This window comes from Pygoscelis adeliae, unplaced genomic scaffold (assembly GCF_000699105.1).
Source record: "Pygoscelis adeliae isolate BGI_AS28 unplaced genomic scaffold, ASM69910v1 Scaffold264, whole genome shotgun sequence".
Taxonomy (NCBI): Eukaryota; Metazoa; Chordata; class Aves; order Sphenisciformes; family Spheniscidae; genus Pygoscelis; species Pygoscelis adeliae.
This window is the reverse complement of record NW_008824672.1, coordinates 475,336-498,688: the sequence shown is the minus strand read 5'-3', so window position 1 is coordinate 498,688 and position 23,353 is coordinate 475,336. Positions and strand designations below refer to the sequence as shown.

Sequence of the window (23,353 nt, the reverse complement as noted above, 5' to 3'; positions counted from 1 at the left end):
GTTTGGAATAAATGACCTCCAGATGATCCTTCTACTCTAAATCATTCTGTTTCTTTAGGACTAATGGAGGAAGCAAATTTTGACCAGGAATTGATGGGTAGATACAACCTAAGCAGGCTGAGGAGAGGGCTTTGTGCAGCTGTATGTTTTGTCAGTGCCACGTGTTGTTGAAGCATGTATGTTCACTAGACAGTGATAAAACTATGATGGTGAAACATGAGAAGAAAAGGAGCCTTTCAGAGGCAGAACTCCAGTAACGTGGCACAGCATGAAAATAGCAGCCCTAAGATCCACTTCTAAAAGCAAACAAGAATCCAGTGCTGTTTGCAGAGAAATGATGGGGTATCTATCTTATAAATTACATAGCAAGTACAAGTGGAAAATCAGTCATGTTCTGCATCACTAAAGCTTCCAAGTAGTTTTCAAGGGTAACCAGTATCTTTTGTTTTATTTGCAAAGTAGATTATAAAGCCATTATAAAGGGATTTTTACAATCATTTAATCTGACTTCCTATTTAAAACATGCATAGCATTTACTGTTTATATAGAGCATAAGTTTTAGAAAAGATCTCATTTTTCACTATACAAATTTTTAGTGGTAAAGTATCTAACATAACTCTCAGTGAATTGTGCCAAAGGTTAATGAACTTCACTGAACTTTATTTCTAGCTTAAAATTGCCTGGCTTCACCTTCCACTGGTGGGTTGATTTTATGTTTTGCCTGCTACAGTGAGAAATTTCATAATAACTTCTGAAATTTCTGCTTTCCCTCTAGGTATTAGAGAGTGTAACCAAGTTTGCTTTTTACCATTTTATTCCAGGGTTTTCAAATTCTTATACCAAACATCACTTCCAGAGCTGGCAGTGCTCTGGGCCTCATGGAGCCTGGTCGCTGTGGAAGAGCCCTCATGATAACTAAGATTCAGTAGGACAGCCCATTTGCAAAATGCTTTTGACTCACAAGTTGAGAAGGTCTCCGTATGATAAACCAAAGATTCAGGCCCTTCAAAATGCTCATTCTAAACCAGCTTTTTCAGTCCATTATTTTGAATGTCCCTTCATTTTTCAACTTTCTTCATAGCAAGAAGAGGTGTACATGTTGTTTCATTGACAGTCACCTAACAGGCCAAATACGTTAAAAAATACATTACACAATATCTGTTTCAGGTTTGTTGCTGTCTGTTTTGGGTGGAGTGGATTTATTTGTGTGTTTGTTTTAACGAAGAATAGATTATCTGTGAATAATCTGTGGGGTTTTTATACTCTCTCAATCCCACAGAGGAGTTAAAACCCTGTTAAGAATCGTTGCTTTCATGGACAAGCCTGCTGTTCCCACCTTAAGTGTAGGGTTTGAATTCTTTGTTTCAAAGTATTGACCTTTCATTTGTCCACATAGTTTGCTTAATGCTGAGCTTCTGAAGTGATCCAGCTTGGTCTGTCTGTATCAGTAATTTCTCCTCTGTGATATTTGACATTTTTTCTTACTTCATGTTGTTTACAGCTTGATCAATGATGGTTTTCTGTTTACAATTCTATTTTGAGATTAATCTATTGATTTTATATGCATTTAGTGAGCGCCCGTATCAGTTTTGCATTGTATGAATCTCTTAATTAAAACTTCACTTAATCTTTTATTCTTTTTTTCTCAGCTAAATTAGAAAATGCATTAAAATGCTGTGTTTGTTGAGATATGTTTTCTGTAAACACATGTATATTCATTGTTCAGAAGATAACACTAGCTCTAAAGAGAACTGACCACAGTTATCTTGGAAGGTAGATTAAGAAAAGATACATTTGATATAGAGGACAATGTAAAAATACTAAGTAGAGGAGTATGCTCAGATTATGGACTTTGGGCATAAGAGACGTTCATTAATTGGAGAAAAAGTATTTGCTGCACCTAGTTCAAAACATTCAAAACACTTCTCCCAAAGTAAATTCCTTCCATGTTGTGTGAATCAAGGGTCATCCAGTTTGTTCTCATTAATACCGGTATTTGAAGAAGGCATTTCCATATCAAGTCATGGTCTGGATCAGGTCCAGAGACAACTGCCAGGTTCAGACAAAGACCAGCAAGCACCAGGCAAGTCTATGGTGACAAGGCAGGTCCAAGGTCAGGCCAGGAAGGCAGTCCATTGGGCCTGGGTCCAAATCAGAAGGGTCTATGGCTGCAATGCAGCTGCACTGTCACTCAGGTGGGAACATGCTGGAGAGCATCATCCTCAAAGGAGCTCCCAAGGGGGGACTTCAGTGAGGCTTCCTGGCAGAGCTGTTTCGGGGGAGTCTCTGCTGAAGCTTCCTCCAGCTTTTTCTGGAGAAGCTTCAGAATCAGCTGAGGCTTCTCAAAGAGCTGTCTTAGCAAGCTGGCCTTGCAGACAGGGAGGTAAACTTCTGGTCCTGACAAAAAAAGAGTGAGAGCAAAAGGAGTCCAATTAATTGACCAAGGGAAAAACTGTTGATGTTGTTATCTTCACCAATATGTCATTCGCCCTCCAGAGTGTGGGATTTAAACTCTATCACACAAAGCAGGGGAAATCATTCTTTGCGTCAGTGCAGTAATGAAGGATTTTAAAATCAAGTTTTGCAGCAGCCAGTGAAATTGGCATTCTGTTTCTACTGTTAATACTGCAACAAGTACTCCATACAGTTCATCAGTGTAATTCCTCTGTCCTGTGAGTATATAATGATAGTTAAGAAATGCCATTTCAACTCATAGAATAAGAGATTATCATAATATCTTATTAGGTCTTCAATAAAGTGCATCATTAGCCAATTTCTATTTTCCCATAGAGAAATCTGAAACCCACATGTGAGAATTAATGTGCTTGAATGGACTGATGAAACAAGCTTCAGCGAGGAAAAAGAGTGCCCTGAGCTCAGACTGTAGGAGGTGGTAGCTTGACAATATACAACACATCACCTAACCTTTCCAGTTGTCAGTCCCAATCAATATGTTTGTCTGTTTCCCAGAAATCAATAGAGACATGGTTCTTACAGTAGCCATGAGACCCAACCTGACCTAGAAGAGAAATCATCTAAATAGCAAAACACAAGCCCATCATCAAGTCTGACAAATGATCAGCTAAAAAGGACTCTAATTATTTTTGTTTTATATCCCAACATTAGATGCAAAGACGGTTTTCTCTAGATTAAGCTGAAGATCACACATCACACATCTGAAGTCAATTACCCCACTTTCCTGCTTGTCCCCTTTCACATTGAAATTTGTATTTGTTTAGACTTCTCTGTAGCAACATCATCATTATTGATGTCTCATGCAACTTCTAAAATCTGTGTGTACTAAGTATACCCTTTAAAAGGTTATTCATACATTTGTCTGATTTTTAATAAGAGGATATAATACTCTCTAATAACTTACAGGTTAATCTCAAACAGCAAAAGCCTCGGGCAATGAAAGATTTTGGACTGTAGAAACTTGAAAAGGATGAAAACACATTCTGACAGGAGGGCTTGTTTGGGAGTGTTATTCTTTTACACATCCCGTTTCTGTCTCAAATAGCCCTTGCTTAACAGACGGCTTGGTTTTGGACCTCCAACTTTAATCTTTATTGGTCCCAAAATGATGGGGGTTGTATAGTGTAGCTTCCTTTATTTCAATTTGAATATGCTCGATAGTCAGCCTGCTGTAAGCCTCAGTGCTGAGGCTCATCTGGTCATTTTTTCCTCATTTGAAATCCATTGTTATTGTATGGAACACAGCACATTACAAATCATGGTATTACATGTTTTGTGTCATATTTATTTCCAAAGGATCAGATACCTTCCAGATTTGGAATGGGGAGTGGTTTGGGACCAGTGTGGCTAGCATGCAAACAGGCTAATATCTGTATTCATATGTTTGTGCTAGTTGTGGCTTCAAAACTGTGCATGCACACCATGCAATTTAAAAAAAAAAAAAAAGAGACGCATTTTCTGAGACAGTGTGATCAGCCATAGGAATATCAGTGTTATTATCAAAAATTCATGGCTCTCATTACAGCAGTGGAGGCACAATGGAAAGGAAGAAGTAAAGCTGACTGTTTTCAAGTTCCTTAAGGGTCAGTGGGGAAAGAAAATCAACAGCAGCAGCAGCTGCTGCAGCAGTCTCATCAACAAAAGAAAACCCTTGTGCTCCCCGAAACCAATTTCCAATTGTGCCACAGTCCATGTTCCATATGAAGTGCCAGATATTAAGTTCTCATGGGTGGAGAGAAGCCTGAAGTCCTTCTGGCTCTTATAATGGCTTTTTTCTTTCAACTTAAACTACTGCTAGGTTGTGCTTGGGGGCAGGGAGCAACAGTTTGAAAGGAGAGAGGTGTGGGACCTCTGAGGGAAGACCGCTTGCAGAAAAAGCTTTCATAAGTTCTGCGCACCTGGAGTGTAGCTTAATTTACCTTGGCATCTTGTTAGATGTAGTTCATTTGTTAGCAAAATAATGGCATCAGTTCTTAAGGAGTTGTCATATTTAGTTCCATGTAGGCTGTTATTACTGAAAATCAGATAAAATGGACCAGCAAGACACTCTGTGCTGAATGATGTAGGTACACGAGAACATTATCTATTTGCTTCTTTGTATAGGTTAAAGGCACTCCGATGTGGGTGTGCGAAGCAAGATCCCAACAATTATTTGGCTACTTTAAATTTATATTTTACTTAAGGAATGTTATTTTATTTAAGGAATAATTTATTTAAGGAATGTTTTGATTGTCTTCATTATATATTAACAGCAAGGGAATTAATCTAAAAATGTGATCACAGCATGCGATTCTGTGATACCAGTATCATTGACTGAACTTTTTACAGAACTTATTTTTGCATTTGCCCCATTTCCACATAATGTATTGAATGCCAGCTTAAATTACCCTCTCTTTGCACTCAGCCTGGTATAATAATTTGAGTTTGATTTTACAGACCCCTATAAATCATACTACTAAAAGAGTAATCGTTGTTGCGCTAATAACCACACTTTCTGAAATCTTCCCAATGGATCTCTGCTGTAAGATGAGGTTTTTGCTATAGAAAACTTCAAAATGCATCTCCTTACTGTTGAAATATCATCAGCGAGTTTCTGGACTTTTTTATGTCCTTTTTAAGAAGTTAAATAATTCAGGGGGTTTAGCTGCATTAACCTGCAAAGTGTCAGTGGTAATTGGTATGCGCATGTGTGTATGCTGTTTACCTGTGCATCAGGGTTGGGTAGAGATAACTTTATCAACTGATCACAAAAAGACATTCCCCCTTCAGCAAAATCATGGAATCCTTTGATTTATTGTTAGTATGTTCTTTGCAAGACCATGACATGGAAATGTGCATTTTATCATGACCTGGTTGGGCAAACTTCAGGGTGAGTTGTAAGCTCCGATCAAGACTTTCCCAGCTTTGCTGTTGCTGCAACCTGAGCTTCCTGGGGTAGTGCTAGCTGTGAAAAGCCTATTCATACTGCGATTACACTTTCTAACTGTGATTTAGACATCCTATATGTCCTTCGCCCAGAACAAACACCATAAGCTCATTGTTTCAGCACACACAATAAAAACGGTAGTGAACTCTTTTTGTAGAATACTTATGTATGTAAATGTTCTTTTTATCCCTTGAATGACATTTTATTGTTTAAAAGTACTTACTTTTCCCTTTCCCCTTAGCATTACCTTAAGCAAAGACACTGTTCTTCGGCCTTAAATGTTCCAGTGAATTTACAGTACACAATTAATTGTAACACCGGCAAGTATGGCACACTATGTTGTTAAGGATAGTAGGGACTGTGGTGATTTTATAATGAATTCACTTCAAAACCCAGCAAATAGTAGCATACAAGGACATCTGACAGCTGCTTTCCCCAGCTAAATCTCACCACTGAGACTTGATTCCAAGAAAAATAACAAGTCAGGCTTGGTTAGTAGTGCTGCAGCTTGGAATGCGAGTCTTGACAAGGGGAAAAATCATTTGTACTGTACTAGCTTTTCATGAGCTGGGGTGAAGAGTAAATCTCTCCAATAGCAAAATAAAGCTGTCAGACAGCTTTTTCATAAGGTGCCATTGGACACCAGTAGGACAGTTCTTCCTCCTGATCTTTTTTATAGGTTACTAATTCTGAAAGAAAAGTTATCTTTGCCTACATTTTTGTGGACCCAGGCAATGAAATTTTAAGAAGTGGTTGTGATACTAGAACAAAAATACAGACTGCTACTCAATAACCAGGAGTACCCCTGTTGCCTTACTGAAAAGATACTTTAACCGAATGTCTAGTATCTAGGATAAGATTCTGTATTTGCTGCTTTATATTTTGAAATTGTTATATACATATATGAAACATGTTCTCTGAAAAATTAGCAGACAAATATATGGGCACATGAGAACACTTTCATGCACTGAGGAACATGGCAGTGGCCATCAGCATGACGCATGGGCGCCAGTAAGCAGGCAGTAATTTTGTTTCTCAATCACTTGAATAGGTTCCCTTCTTCTCTGTCTTTACCGGACGTAGATGAGAAAATGTAGGCCCTTCTCAGTTAGGCCAGTCTTTATGTACCGAAACATAATTGAAGCCTAAGAAGTATGGTGAGGACTGATCACAGGAGTCTTCTCTTCCAGGATATGTGGAAGAGCCAGGGTTCCTGATTCTAGTTCCTGATACTGAAGGTCATGGAAGTTCTTCTAGTTTGGGTTATGGAGATGGTTATCCTTGCCTCCACTGCAAAATGCACTATCTTATGGCTGTGGAGGAAAAGGACAGCAATTAATTCCTAGGTGTTCTTAAGAAAACAGTGAATAGGGTGTGCTATATTAACTTTACTGAGATTTGGGAAAAGTTAATTGAAAATGTTCTTTTGAATATTTCAGGGTAAAATCATCAGCAGTATTTTGTATGCTTTTCATAAGTATTTTCCAATATTTATCTTCATTTTCTATTAAAAACTTAACATTTTTATTTATAGATTACTTTTGAAGTATGACATAATTCTGAATACCTTAAAAAGGAAAAAAAAGTACCTCTTTCTAAGTATTGTTGCATTAAAATGCCTTGGCCATGAATTTAGACATCAAATCATATCAATTCTTGTATTAACAAGCAGGCTGAGAAATTACATATTTCAGGGTTCTGTTTCTGAGCAGGCTTTAAATCTTAAATTTTCACACAGTTTACACAGCTTTTGCAAATAAATAGTACTGTCAAATAAACCAACTGCCTCAGTAAGCTTATAAAGAAAATGAATGCTTCAGGCTAGTCATAGTGAAAGAAAAAAAAAAATTGTTGGATACTAGCACCACGAAAAAAGAACTAAAACAGACACAAGTACCTACAGAATGAAAGTTATCATAAATAACAAACTAAAAGTTTCAGGTCATATTTCCATTAAACTCATGAACAGCTATAAATTAAGTAGTCCTAGTTTTCTGAAGAGGCCAAGGGTTCTTTTTCATTGTTTTCCTTTTGTTGGTTTGGTTTTGATTCTCTGTTTTCTGCCCCAAGTTTCCCGTGTGCTCAAACGCCCCATTTGTGTTGCCATGAGGGTTTGACTAATCTAACTCTTAGACATTAGTAGGATGGTGACCACTGATGCAATCTCTTCATAAATACTAAGCACTCCTTATACCTTTCATAGTTGGCTGCAAAGAAAAATGATTTATCAGTTAACAATGTGACGATAAGAACATAAAAATTTACTTCACTTAAAAATGTCATATTAAATTCATGTGTATATATTGCACAACACAATAGAGAGCAAGAAGTATTACTGAAATAATGGAAAATCGAAAAAATATTAATGAAAAGAAAAACAATCTCAATACTATCATATATAGCTATTATATATGTATTGTCATTTTACCTTAGAAAGTTCACTTAAGAAGTCACTTTCTGCACAGGTACTTTCATTGAAATCTGGAAATGTGACCAGCCAGCCAAACCCTTCTCTCAGCTCTGTTCTCTCAGTTTCAAATAATTTGGCCTTCCGGGTGATCACTTAAACTGACACAGCTTGCTCACAATCCGCCTGGGGTACAAGCAGGAGCAGAATCTGTGCAACAGTTGAGCATCTTCAGCTAGGAGTTTCTGCTGTTGCAATGAAACTCCCCAGCGGCTGCACGTTGAGTTAGGCGGGCACTTCTGAGACGTGAGGCAAGGGCAGCAAACCTGCCAAGAGTCTAATCAGCTTCATCTTGGTCCTAAGCATACACATAACAATAAAGATGAGCAAAATAAAATCAGCACAAAATAAACTAGGTCAGCAAAGCCTACCCAGCTTTGACACCCTTGACTTTAAGAATCCTAAATTGGAACATGTGGATGTACTTAATGCATGAGTGACATCAAACCACGTTTGCTTATTTTTTCCAAATACTAAGTCTTCAAAAGCTGAGCTAAATGGCTCACAATGTTCATAAAAATGAGTTGACCTGAGTGGAATAGATACTGCTGATGGTGTAAGGAAAAAAGATGGCAATAAGAAACAAGGTGAAAGCTGTGAAGGGCACAGCCATATTAGCATGCTGAACTTTTCAAACAGTGACAAAATTATTCTTTCAGTGCCTGTTTCTTCAATGCAATATCAGATAGGACTCCTGCACAGGCTCTAATGAACCATGACCTAAAATCAAGTTACCCTTGTGTGAGGCTAAAGGTACTGTATGTTATAGTGTAGCTTAATGCAAAATGCACGTGTAAAGAATGTATTTCATTCAAAAATAGAAGAACTATACCTGCCTTACCACATGTGCAGATTGACTTTTTTTGAAGTTTTGTCTTTAATTTCATCGTCGTATATTATTCCTGGGAAATAGCTTTAATTTCTTCCTATGATTAATTCAGGCTTCCAAAACTGTAGTACATTTTTGAAAGATATCTTTGGGCCTATTCTGCCAATAACAAGAACTGGGCAATTAATTCAACCTGTGCTGCTTTAATCTGTTCCATTAACAAAGAAGTGAAGTGAACAAAAGAATCTTTTCTGAAAATAATACTTATAGACATAGTTTGATTGCTGTTGATATTCCCTAGTATTTATTAGGGAATCTGTAATACTAATGGATAACTGGAATGGTTCCATTTAAAAAAAAAAAAAAAGTTCAATGCAAAGCTATCCAGTCCAGTAAATTAACACCTAATTGCTTGCAGGGGTTCAGCTAAAAGTAGTGGTTGAAGTTAGGCAGGGTCCCCAGTGTGCAGTTTTCACCGGTCTTGTTTTTCAGAGGTTCTGAACCATTAGCTTCAGTTTGAAAGTGTTCCTAGCCTTTCTTTATAAACCATTCCCTTTGATTTTAAGGACCAGATAGAGGTCAGGAACATTTCCTGACAAGCAGAAGCAGGATAATCCTTATCCAGAGCAAGTTGTAGCTTGCTTTGATTCACCACAAGAGGATGCAGATGCAGATAGAATATACAGGTTCAGAAAGGAATTAGGCAAATTAATGGGCAGTGGATCTATAAACAGACACTGATAGGAATAGGCAGAAATATACCCTCTAGCATCCTTAACGCGGTGAACTGATGCTGAGGGAGATAGATGCAAAGATAATCAACCTCAAGTAATAGCCAAACTCAGATCTTTTCTCTAAGTATTGCCTCCCATTGCCCTTGTCAGGCACAGAACTCCAGGTGAGACTGGCCATGTTTTAGCAGCGCTGTCAATATTAATTTCTGTTGCTATTCTTCCCAAAATAAAGTGCTAGGAATGGGAAAGAGCTGGACAGAGAACCAAGGGAAGAGGCTTGGATAGTCACCGCTGTTGCTCCTTTTTTTCCAGAAGCTGGAAAAGGTGCATAAGAGTAATTGCTGGAGTGGAGAACAGCCTCCTCCCTTCCAGCAGAAGCAACATACTTCCAGTCTTCCTCCAGCAGCCATGGGAGTCAGGCAGGCTTTGCAGATCCTTGTTGCAAAAAGTGCTGTCTTTTAATGAAAGAAGAATGAAGAGATTGGAGGAAAATTTGCTACGGGGAGGAGATGGTGAATGAAAGAGAAGCATTTAGCTTCTCCAGGTAGTTTACAAATAAGAAATAGAGTGATCAGCCCTCTGAGGGCTGTATTGTGAATGAAGCCTACTGAATGCAGAGCACCATGGAGCATCTGTCCACTTTATTCAGTCTCCTAATCTGAGTTCTCTCAGTACTGAGGTTTCAGTTACTGGTACTGAACAGCTTTGAAACAACAGCCCTAAAATCTTGAAAGTAACACCATTTTTATTAATCAGTTGCATTTAAAAATAATAAAACCAATTGGTTTTATTAAATGCTCAGTAAAATATAAAGTGTGCTTCCAAAAGTTATACATTTTAAGACTTTTTGGCTACGTTAGAAATAAATATATTATTGACTGTTAAGAGTTCTGTTCATACTACATTAACTTTGGTTTTGTATGTTTTTATATTAAATGAAATGGTTCAGGCAATAATACATTTATGAGATGAAAAAGGAATCGCTTTTTTATGACACTGAAAGGTCTGTGCGAGTGCAAAGAAGTTCCCTTAGTCCTTTACATTTTTCTGAATATTCTGTAGAAGGGGAGAACTTCTTCATAGAAAACACTTATGACCAGATTCTTTACATACTTTGATTTAATAACTGCAAATCTTGGCTAACATCGTACATGGATTTAAATAGGAAATCATCTTTTGCATTAATTTTAATCAAAGTTCAGCACTGCAAAGCCATTGTAACCACTGTTAACTGCATTGCATGTAAATGTTTAAGGGCGGGGGGAGGGGGGGGAGAAAGAGAGAGAGATCTGAATCACTAAAAACATGGTTTGAATGTTATGTTCTGGCCATACTCCTATGTCCACATGTCCCATACGATCAGCCATTTTGCCCTTAGAAGACTGTTCTCACACCACAGCTATTAACTTTGTCTGTAAGGTTATCTTTGTCCTCGGATATCTTTGTCCATTTTCTTGGTATCCACATCTTACTCTGATACCATCATTACTTTTCTGCTAAGTGACTGAGTAATAAGCACCCAACACCTTGCAAGTTGCTTCTCTTCAAGAAGGGAAATGGAAAGGCATCCTGGTCATAACTTAGCACACATAAACTTAAACACTTCCTACAGCACTCTTGAAGGAGAGTTGTTTTGTGCCCAAAGAGCAGTTCTGCATCAAGACTTGATTCTAACCAGAATCCCAAGGCAGGCAGAGAGTATCTCTCCTGCTCCTTCTTCTCATGATGCTATTTGTCTGCAAAAGCTTGGGGGAAAGAAGCAGTCAGTCAATGACAACAGCAAAAAAGCTATCCCATGACTTAAAATTTGTTCCTATGGTAAGAAAAGATAATTTCAAAACAGAAGAAATATCTTCTGGCATTACTTGTCATCGCAATATACTTAACAACTTCTATATATAACTTTTTCCCTCTACGTTTTTTTGTCCTTAAACTGAATTTATATACTTTTAATGTCATAAGACTGGTAGTATTGACATTTTAGCAGAATAATCATGTATGATAAAATAGTCTGATGCTTAGAATTATATCCATTAATGATCAGTCTTCATGTTGCAGTGCAATACTACTTCTACTTGGGTCAGCCCTTTCCAACAGTTTCCAAAGCAGAAAAAATAAGCAAAGGGCTCTGAAGCAGAAGGATTCACATCCTCAAAAGGAGACTGTAGAGCTATAAAACAGGGTGAAATGTGAGAGAGGAAGAGTGATCTTATTTCTAAATTATTTTATACCTGCATGATACATCCTTCTCCCTTCAAGCATTTCTTTTCTATTGTTCTTTTAGTCTTTCCAGTGCAGGGTTTTTGCTATTTGTTATACCCAGTCATAGTGGTCTCTGCAATATATCTGCATAGCATTCCTGATTTGGAGCTTATGAACTCTAGACAAAATGCTGCTCTTCTTTTTCTTGGCTGACATGAACCAGGATGGCCACAAAGGACTTGTTTCCTTTTGGCTGGCACAGAGTGATGGGACACAACAGTGTCTCCCCACCTTTTTCTTTTATTAACCATAGATTATGAAGGAGCTCCAGAGCCTTTTGTGTGGACCACTGTGGTGCGGTGGTCTGGTGTGAGGCTCATCCTATTCCAGTGCATGAGGTTATGTCCTAATGGAAAGTCTGTCCCACTGTGCGGTAGCCAGCTAATGAGAGCTGTCTACTAAGAGCCCCTCTATTGCAAGCCCTAGTACAATATGCTGGGCAATTACAGACTGTTGGTGATGTCCAGAAGGGCAGTGCTGGAATTACTGGTTGTGCGGATGGCTAGCAGAATATGTGCTGAATGCAAACCCCCTAAAATCATATGTTCCCTCCTCGACCTTTCTGGAAATTCATGATTCATAGGAAATCTTCCTAAATGCATTTGTGTTCCTAAGCCTGCAGGTAGGTCTTTTCTTCATAATGGAGAAGCATGCGTCCAAACAGGGCCAGATCCCTAGCTAGTGTATATGCACACTGAAAACAATAGATGTGAAATATGGCTCTGTCTACAGTAGAATACATTCTGGGTTTAAAACTCTATGCCATTTGTCATTTAAATGAATTAAAACATGCCCTGTTTGTGTCTGTCATAATGGTTTGTGACACCCATCACTGTAGTCTGTAATTCTCCTATCACTTTTCATCTGCTTTAATCATTTCTACCTGTTTCTGAATTTTTAATCCTCTTTTTGAGGATTAAAGTAATTTATTTTCTTCTGGTGCTTTAATTAGCAGTTTTGCTTCCCGATGAAGTGCTTCCTGACTGAGTCGTACAATCCTTCACTTGACAGGAAGGGTGTAAACAAAGAGAATTTTGACTAACAGTCAAAACTACAGCATTGCCACTACAGCATAAAAACTAACTTCAAAGATGAGAGGGAAAAAAAAATACAATAGAAGCTTCAGATATCATTAATGCTGTAGTTGGATCTTGTATCAATAAAAGCGACTCTGTCCTTCACTGTGGAAAGATAACATTTACCCTTACATGCTTATTAAATAATCTTTTGGAAGCCAGGACTATGTACTGTCATATCTGATAGATTGTATTGCAGGTTGGAAAAGCTGCTGCAGCATTCACATGGCACACTTCTAACTCGCAGCACTTAGTTCCGTGATAATTGAGTCACAGAAGCTAAAATGACCAATTTAGAGTCTAGAATCAACTCACTATATTACCATACCCATTGCATTAGCACTAGAGCTGAATGGTCATACTGTGCAGCATAGTAACATCTAATAAAAACCTTCAGCCGAATTTTTCACATTACTGTATTTTCAATAGTGTTATTTTATATGATGTTTAACAATTAGAAAGCATTGAACAAAGCAAGTGTTTCCAGAGAGCTGTGTCTTTTTGAGCTTTGGTGGTCTTTTAACATGCGTGCAGATCTTTGTTTGCTCTCTCCATCTCTGGAATTTAATTTTCTTTAGAGTTCTGTGTGAATGACTTTCAACTTATGTCTTGGATAAGTAGATTTATGGTCTATATGATCAAATCTAATGGTGAAATGGCTATTAGGATTATGGATGTGTTTTTTTGGAGATGTATAAGTGAGATGCACAAACAGAAAATTATGAAAAGTAGAATATCTATTAGATAGGATTTTACCTGTAAAATTTATTAATAAGTGAATTCCATGCAAAAAGCTTCGTTCGATTTAATGAGAAAATACCAGCAGCAGATTAGATGAGGGAAAAAGACATTTTAAAGAAACATGTTTCTAGGCTGAGTTCAATCGTGTTTTCTAAATGTGAAAAATCACTAAGATAATTACATTCAGATTGATTGAGTTATGCACATGGGTTTGAAGTTAAGCTCATATTTAAGTGTCTTCCTGAACTGAAGGAATAAAAAGAAACTTTTTAGTAAGGTTTTTTTTTTTCAAATTAGAAATTAAAGTACAGGGGGTTTATTTATTTATGTATTTACACATAAGAGGCTTAGTTAGTCCAAAAGCATTAGAAATAAACTTAGAGCAGTATATGAAAATATCAAGTTACAGACCCAATGCCAAGAAATATGATTATATCAAAGTTCATATCACCTTTGGTCAAGTAAAAAAAAATATATATATACATTTTTTAAAAATGGTTAAGATGCTTTTGGTGTTTGATAATATCTCTTTACGCTTTGCTTTGGACCAGCTGGAGAGAGCATGATGAACTTGTTTGTTTTCCAGTGAAGACAGATTAATTTCCAATTAAAAGCTGTTTTTTTTAAAAAAAAAAAAGAGAGAGAAAATGAATGCATCTTTCTGTGCAGCATTTGTGGTCAAATATTGAATAATCCATCTGATAGCTTACTATATGAATTTGAAATTAATTAAAAATAATTATGGAACCTGCCCATGCATTTTCATTATATAAACTGAGAACAATTAAAAAGCTAAACAAAGAGCATACAAGATAAAAACTATTTAATTAATTTCAATCATTATAAATTGCATGAATACAGAAAAGAAAATGTGTTTTGTTTACATGGCAAGGTCCTTTGAATTGCTCAATAATAATGAATTCATTTGTTTGCCAGAAGTCCGGGATGGCTGTCCAGTTATGTGTTATTAACTTCTGCATATTAAACATCTGAGCCCAGTTAATGCATTATGGAGCTCTACTTCTTTGATGCATCATAACTTTGCATTTTCATTCCTTGCAGAAGGGAATCCATATACCTGGTGGGTTGGAAAAGCCAATGAGAAGCACTACTATTGGGGCGGATCAGGACCTGGCATTCAAAAATGTGCCTGCGGCATCGAACGCAACTGTACTGATCCCAAGTACTACTGCAACTGTGATGCTGATTATAAGCAATGGTGAGTGGTTTACAAGAAGGCAGGGTGAGAATGACCAGAATCTCTTAACTTTTACAACACTGCCATTATTTTGAATGTCTTTTGTTTATATATTTCCTTTCTTACCAAAGAACAAAGGCAAAAATACTGTATTTGTGATCCCTCCTGCAAAGTATCTACCCATCTGTTCATTTCCATTTTATTCATGGTATCTGTGGCTGTCAAATATAAGGAGTGTATTTATGTTTTCTAATCAACTGAACTATAGAAAAGAATGCTAAAATTACGAAGTCAAGTCCTTATAGGAAAGACCAGCATTTTGGCTGCCCATGCAACTTTGTCTCCATCATATTCAGTTATATTACAATATAGTATTTAATTTTATCTCTGCAACTCCATTTTTTTTCCCATAATTTCTACTTTTTGGAGCACTCTTGCTGCATTTGCCTGTAGAATGTGAGAGATATGAGTTGAAATCACTCATCTAGTGACTCCAAGCCTCATTATCCATCTTTAATGAAAAAATGTGTTAAGAACTAGGCTTTAAGAGTATTATGGAATGAGGCGCTCTATTTCAGAGGAAGCTGTTGCACTTTGCATGAGATAATTAAATATTCATTGGCCTGTTTGTTGAGAAAACAAACCTGTAACCCGTTTGGGATAGGACAGTGAGAATTGGTTCGAGTTTCTTCTCTAATAAATAGTTATTGATTCATCCCAGGTGGAACAATTTTAACAGAGGGACTGAGGAAGTCCTACCCCAGAATATTTTACAGCTTGGTAACAGGGGCAGTCTACTGTGAGGTAGTTGATGTGGGTTTAAATCCCTTCAGGCAGAAAAGAGAATTAAACTTGCATCTCTGATATTCCCATAAACACTCTACTGCATAAAGTTTATCATCATTTTGTGTGAGAACACAAAAGTTAGAACACACAAGTTAGAACGCTTCCTTTGTAAGCTTTAACCATTTGTGTCTCTCTTGTCATGATAGGCAGCATCATATTTTACATGGTATGCAATGTTCAGTGACCAACTGGAACCATACTTTTAGGAACATTTTTCCCATTAATAGCAACCTGTTGGTAATTGAATCATAATTACTGGCTCATAAACTATTTTGCGTTAATTGAGAAATTCATACAGCTATTAATGATACAGAGCTACAGAACTCTAATGGTATGTCAGGGATTTAAAAATAAAGAGTAGGGAGAATCGCAGAACCATAGAATCACAGAATAGTTGAGGTTGGAAGGAACCTCAGAGTTCATCTAGTCCAAACCCTCTGCTCAAGCAGAGCCACCTAGAGACAGTTGCCCAGGACCGTGTCTAGACAGCTTTTGGATATCTCCAAGGACGGAGACTCTGCAGCTTCCCTGGGCAACCTGTGCCAGTGCTCGGTCACCCGCATAGTAAAGTGTTTCCTGATGTTCAGAGAGAACCTCCTGTGTTTCAGTTGGTGCCCATTACCTCTGGTCCTGGTACTGGGCACCACTGAAAAGAGCCTGGCTCCTTCCTCTTTGCACCCTCCCTTCAGGTATTTATACATATTGGTAAGATCCCTCCTGAGCCTTCTCTTCCCCAGGCTGAACAGTCCCAGCTCTCTCAGCCTTTCCTCATATGTGAGGTGCTCCAGTCCCTTAATCATCTTAGTGGCTTTTCATTGGACTCTCTCCAGTATGTCCATGTCTCTCTTGTACTGATGAGCCCAGAACTGGACACAGTACTCCAGGTGTGGCGTCACCAGTGCTGAGTAGAGGGGAAGGATCACCTCCCTCGACCTGCTGGCAACAATCCTACTAGTGCAGCCCAGGATACCATTTGCATTCTTTGCCACCAGAGCACATTGCTGGCTCATGTTCAACTTGGTGTCCACCAGGACCCCCAGGGCCTTTCTGCCAAGCTGCTTCCCAGCTGAGTGGCCCCCAGCATATACTGGTGCATGGGGTTGTTTTTCCCCAGATGCAAGGCTTCACACTTTTCCCTGTTGAACTTCATGATATTTCTGCGAGCCCATTTCTCCAGCTTGTTAAGGTCCCTCTGGATGGCAGCACGACCCTCTGGCATATCAGCCACTCCTCCGAGTTTGGTGTCGTCTGCAAGAATGAAGTATGAAAAATACAAAATTAGAGTAATAAAGGAAATCTTCCAGGCCCTGCAAAAATGATAGATTGGGATGTGGGAAATCAAACATTGCCACAGACATTGCCACCCTAAGCTTTGACATTGTTAGGATAGTATGTTGTTAGCTATGATATGGGGTGAACTATAGAACACCACAGAGATAGAGAAGTCAATATTAGAGACAGAGGAATCAGACATGGTGCCAAACTTCAGAGCTAGAACTATATAGAGAGTGAGGAATATAAAGTCAGAGGACTCTGACTCAAACATAGGCACTAGAGCAGTGTGGCAGGAGGGAGGTAGGTTTGGTTCTCTGACAAAATGGTAACAACAAAAGGAAGATATTGTAATAATAATTACGATAATGGCAGAATTAGGAGCACTTACGATTTTCATTGCTTGAGGCACTGGATGCATTTCCCTGAATAATAATCTTTGTACCATATGTTGACTGTTTTCTTTTGCGCCGAGGGAAATGCATGGGGGAAATAGCATTGACTTTTGATCTCTTCTTGTGGCTTCTCTAAGAGTCACAGATGATAATTTAATAAGCAGCATTCACTCAATAATCTTTTTCTGTAACCTCTATGCCCCCTATATACACTGAGATTAATGGAATCTACTAATAAATAGACTAATACAATTATTAGATTTATTTAAATCTAAAATAAGATTACTATCATAATAGATACACAACTCTTTACTCAGAACTTCAAAAAAAAAGACATTTATACAGTATTTCTCTGGATATATATCAAGGGTTTTTTTCAGGAAAACTACTTTGTATTACAGGACAATTTATGAAAAACAGTTGTACAACTGGATATTATATTTTAATCTTTGGTGTGTGTAAATCACAAGAAGAAATGAAAGCGTCATCATAGTCTTTAAAGACATTTTGTTCAAGATTTATTTTTGCAGTTTAGTTTTGGCAGAATCTAGCCCATTCCAAAGTTATATGTTTTGGGTTTTGGAATTATTTTGAGGAGTCCTAGTTAGGAATTTTCTCTAGCCAGGTTGATCAATACCTAAAAAGCAAGTGAGCTCCAGAAGTGAGGAGACCTCACTGACTTCAGTTATCAGGGGCAGAATGTTAACCAGGGCCTCCAGCATGTCCATGCTCAACTCTGGTGACAGCAAAACAGCTCCTGGTTTGGACTACAGTATTTGCAACAACACTTTTGGAGAATTGCCATGAGCGGGTAGATTCAGCCAGTGGTAGCAATGGGAACCCGGAAAGGGCAGAGGTCATTGAGAGGCTCAGAGAGGCATCTGGTTGCTGTGAAAGCGTGCATACATCACATCCATTCAAACCTTGCTTTTGCATATACAACTTTACATATTCCAACTATTGCATAAACTATAGTATATCTTCTTATCCTTAGAGGTAAAAAAGTGTTAGCTTAGGAATATTGGGAGCATTACTTTGGTACAGAGGGGAGCACTATGCAAGGATCCCCAAGGAAGGGCTGACTGAGATAACTCCAGAACTAAAATCCGGGCATTGTGGCATAGACGCTAATAAACCTTTGTGATAGAGTTACATGGGTATTTCAGCACAGTGTAGAAATTACTATTAGTACAGGGATCTTTGCAGCTTATGATGAGCGGACAGGTCTCAGCTCACAGACTGACAACATGGCTTGCCACAGCTGTCACCCTAGCTCATCAGCACAACTTATTTTAGAAGACCTTACAGTCCCCTAAAACAGAAGGGCTACGTAAATGCCAAACCAGGGCTGAGAGGCCAGGTGGGGCTTTTGCAGTAATTGTATGTCTTGACCATAGCTGGGAGCATTGCATTTGATTGTGGTATGCCCACACTTATTTTCTGCTCCAGCCCAGACAATGTGAAAAAAGTTTATATCTGATTTTCTTTTTTTTTTTCTTTTTTTTTTTTGGGGGGGGGCTGGGAGACACAGTGGGGAGAAGGCAGTAGCTAGAGCAACAACTATATTAGAAAAGGTAAAGAAGTAAAATGGGAAAAGAAGTCTGCTGAGTGAAAATTGTGGGAATGAAAGGTGAAGAAGAGAGAGATTCAGAGCAGAGATTCAGATTTTAAAGTGCAGGGCGCTCTTTTTAAAGGAGATTGGGGAGACACTGAAGAGTGGGTCAGGCTGAATCAGAATGATTCAGTGTAAGTAGAATATTGTCCGCAATTTTTATTGCAGAAGTTAGAAATTGTGTTAGAAATGAAGAAAGGAATTGCAGTTTGATGAACGATCTCGTAACAAAGGCAGGAGAATGCTCCCCTGGACAACTGGATTCTAACTCTGCCTCTGGAACCACATTCCTGCGTGGTGCTTGCCAAGTTTCATAAGCCATTTCTTCACAGAGCAGTCATTAGTTTGATCCTAATTTTCTGGGTACCTAACTGGAAACCCAGCTTGTATGTGTGCTTTTAACCTTAACATCTTTCAGCCTTAATATCCAATCTGTAGAATGGAGATGATGCCAGATACTCACCTCATGGAGGTATTGCAAAGGTAGATAGATTTATGAAGCAATCATCTGCTGTAGTAATGAGCGCTATAGAAAATCCAGTGAGAAAATGCAGTCTTTATAGGAAGAGTTGAAATACACATTTAATATAAAATGGGGTCCACATATTGAAGCATGAGAGTAAATTAGGATAGTGAGCAGTGTTTTACTAAATGAGTATTGTCTGCCTCCTTTACTGAATAATGCTGGAGCCCTCTGGAAAAAATAATAGTGACCAGTCAAGGACTGTATCATGGTGATAGGTACAGGGGACAAATTAAAGCCCTTTAAGCAGCCTGAAATATTTGTTTTTCCTAAATTTTGTGTTTGATCTGATTTTTTTTACCAAGTATGAGTAATATTGTATAAGTACAGAACCAGCTGTGTTAATTACAGACTCAGTTACAATGTCATTTTTCCCAGGGACTAGCTTACACCATAAGCTTGATATACCTTAAATCTGGATGGTTTTTCTATTAATGCTCTGTAAAAGTTCACTAAGCAACTTTAAACCTTGTCTGTCTGAATAAAATAGAAAAGAGCGTTCTGTAAGTTGTAGAGCTATTTAGCACATGCCTAATGTGTTGATTATCAGGCCCAGATGGTAGATAAGCCAAATGGTAGATACTGGAAGAGAAAATGAGATATGGTATTCAAATTTATGTGTATTTGCACACATCATCTAAAATAGAACCTGTTTCTTAAGAGAAGTCCATGTTGTTGCTGCAATGTAAATATTAAATAATCATTTCTGTCATGATAAAGAAACAAAAACATGGGTGGAAAGAGCTTCACCCAGAGCAATCCTACCAAAATGAACCTTAGTCCCAAATTATCCATGATTTGTTTCCAAAATTAAATTAATTCAGAGGCAAGTGAGTCAGATTATAAAAAAGGTTAGTTTTGCTTGCTCACAAAGATCATTTATTAAAGAGTGTGTGGTTGACATTCAAAGTCAGATTGCCTCAATCTTGAGAGAATAAACTCTGCTGAGGCTGCTGTTATTAGTAGCAAAAAATTCTCTCGGTTGCTGTTAAACAAAATCTTCTTCAAATGAGTAATTTATGTAAAACATAAGACTTTTTGGAAAAAAAAAATTATCGTATTTGAATAAAAACATTATTATCATTACCATTTATGCAGTTCCTTAAAAAATGTCTGGCATTGTAGAGATAGACAATCTGTACCAATTAAGTAGCAAATGTAAAGATCTGCAAAGAAATTTTTGTTCCTACTCTCCTTTGACCCTAAAGTCAGTTAAACACCCAGATTGGCCAAAGTTTCTACACCACAGGCTCCTTACTTTTTCTTATGTAGCAGCCACAATATGTGAGAAGACATAATATGGTGTTGTGCATGGATTTACTGGGAAAAGGTGGCATAAGCTTTTTCCTTTAGCATTTCCTGATGAGGATGCACTTCAGGTTACAAAGTAGGGCATGGACTTCACTGCCGACTATTGATGTGACTGATACTCTTTCAAGAACTATTTGGTGGCCCTAAAGATGATCAAAAAGGATTAAGGAGAATTTGAAGATAACAGTGGTTTGGACAAATGGAGGAAATGAGCAATGAAAACAGAAGGAGGGAGCCTCACTTTCTTGTTTATCCTCTGTCACAGTTTGGAAATTAAAGTTTATTTCTCCAGAGCCTGCAAAATTACTTTATTTTTGTGAGGTGTTTGCAAGAATGCTCTGCAGGATACATCACCCCTTCCCTTCACAACTCTTCTCCTGCAATGGGTGTTTCAGAAGAAAGTTTCAGGTCATGGGAAAAGACAATTAAACAAACAGGGCTTAGATTGACATGAGATGTTTGAATGACAGGAATATGGGTGGATGTTGAAGTGCTGGCCTGTGGCAGTGGCAATGACAGGAAGGTCATTTGTAGCCAGATTTAACAGAATATTAAAGGTAGACATCAGTATAGTATGTACTAATTCCCATTGAAATAATTGATATTTTAGTTCCTGACTCCCTTAGGCACTTTTGAAAATGTATCTGTCCTTTAACCCTGTGCACACTCAGTAACAGAGCTGCTGATGCAGAGAGAACTGGCTAGTTACATGACACTGGCTTCTCCTATCCTTCATTAGAAGCTGATAACAATGTCTTTGGATATTTTTTTACCATTACTTCCCCATCTAGGCAGCAACTGGAATTTCCACAGAGGTGTTATGTGATCAGAAGTGACTACGTTATACATTCTCTGTGGAAAAAAAAAACAAAAACAACAACAAAAAAAACCAAACTGAGAACTTATCATTGCCTCTACTTGATTACATTTTGATTACATTTACTTACTATTTGTAGCATTATGTAGAGAAATCTTAAAGAAGTAAAAGGCATCAAATATGAATATACCTAAAAGAACTCGAAGGACTATAGAAGTTGCAGTGAGGAACACGCATAACTATAAACATCCAATATATATATATGAAAAATTTCCACTTTAACTAGACAGATTGTCTACATACAAAAATCAAGTATTTATATAACGTAGCCATATGTTTAGGCCGTGCCTGGCAAAACAGACTTTTTTTTCTAAAATACAAAGGCCTGTATTTAACAAGAAAACATACTGGTTTATATTACATGAAACCAGAAAAGAAAAAAAAAGAACAGAAAATTATCTAGTAACATTTGTGATGTCCAGCTGTTTTGCCTTGCACCTGATAAAGATGATGAACTTCAATTTCCTAGAAATTGAGGAAATTTTGTAGAATTAGGCCACACCACTTTGAAAACTGTAATTCAACATTTTTGCAGAGCTTAAAGGCCATCTTTGAAATGACAGACCAGAAAACACAATTAGTAATTGTGTTTTGTGTTGTAACTGTGTGTAGTAATCACATCTGTTCACCATACAAAAGTTGAAATATCAAAACTTATGTTTTAGTTATGCTTAAAAAAGAAACTAGTTTTGTGGACAAAGGCAGGGAAGCTTAGCTGACAACTTGCATTACTTCATATGGTTGGGTTTTTTTGTACTCTTACAAATCCAGACAGCGTTTTGTAGGTTTTTAGGGTTAACTTTCAGAATTCCTCTGTACAGTGACATTGGCACCTAGCATTAAGATAATTCCAGTCAATCAAAATTTAGCACTCTGACAGTATGTAATGGCACAGAATAAAAATCTGCATAAAGAGGAACACTAAAGACAGAACGCCAAGCATTCAAACCTTAGGAAATGTTAGATTTAATACAGCTGGCAGTACTTTCTTTCTGAATGATACATAGATATGAGCTGAAACTTTCAGCAACAGAAAAGCCGACAGCCAGAAGCCAGGAAGTTCATTGCGACTAGTTACAGTTTGGCCATTAAAACTATTCTAGTAGGGAAAAGGGTCAAGTGACTGGTAGGCTGCTGCCTGTCCTGCATTTCTCAGCTGTGCTCATCAGCTGTAACTGGTGTGCAATATTGAAACAGAGTTTGCATGCGAAAAAATGTGGAATCTTCCTGTTAACTGAATTCTGTCCTCTTTTTTTATAACCTGTTCTATATTTTCTTTTATAGAAACTATATATACCTTGTGTTTGTCCATTATGCATTCCTCTTTTCTGCTTCTCCCACAAGAGAAGGTTGAATGATTTTGTTACTGATAACAACAGATTAAGAGTTTGGGAGTTGGAAATGATAAAGTGGAGAGATGAACTCCATCCAGCACTTGGCCATGCTACAGATGTGCTAAATAGAACCTTTCAAATTCTCTTTTACTTGTGCCTCAGTACCACCATAGGACTCTAGCTGCACAGTAGGGCTTTATTAGACAGGGTTGTCTGCAAACACAAAAGGGCTGTTTTTTTACCTCAGTGTTCAAATTATCATAAATATGTACATAAGACTAATGTGAGTGATTTAAAAGTTAATTTGAGGGCAGATGAAGGGCATAGCATCTCTTGCACAATAAGTGTTCAGACTACTGGTTTTACGTAGACTTTGAAGGACAGTACCTGCTGCCCTGGAGTTATCCCTCATCTTTGTGTTGTATTGCTAATGCATAACCCACAGCTGGCAGCTCTAGTCCAGGATCCGGGCAAA

The 23,353-nt window shown here is 37.8% G+C and overlaps 1 protein-coding gene across 1 annotated transcript in view; it reads left to right on the top strand.

Annotated features, from left to right (window-relative positions):
- The window catches only part of CNTNAP2 (contactin associated protein-like 2), a 1,203,666-nt gene that overhangs the window by 965,347 nt on the left and 214,966 nt on the right, over nucleotides 1-23,353 (top strand). Inside the window, exon 14 of the mRNA XM_009323034.1 lies at nucleotides 14,573-14,729. Coding sequence (XP_009321309.1) covers nucleotides 14,573-14,729 — 157 coding nt within the window. The remainder of the gene's footprint in view (nucleotides 1-14,572; nucleotides 14,730-23,353) is intronic.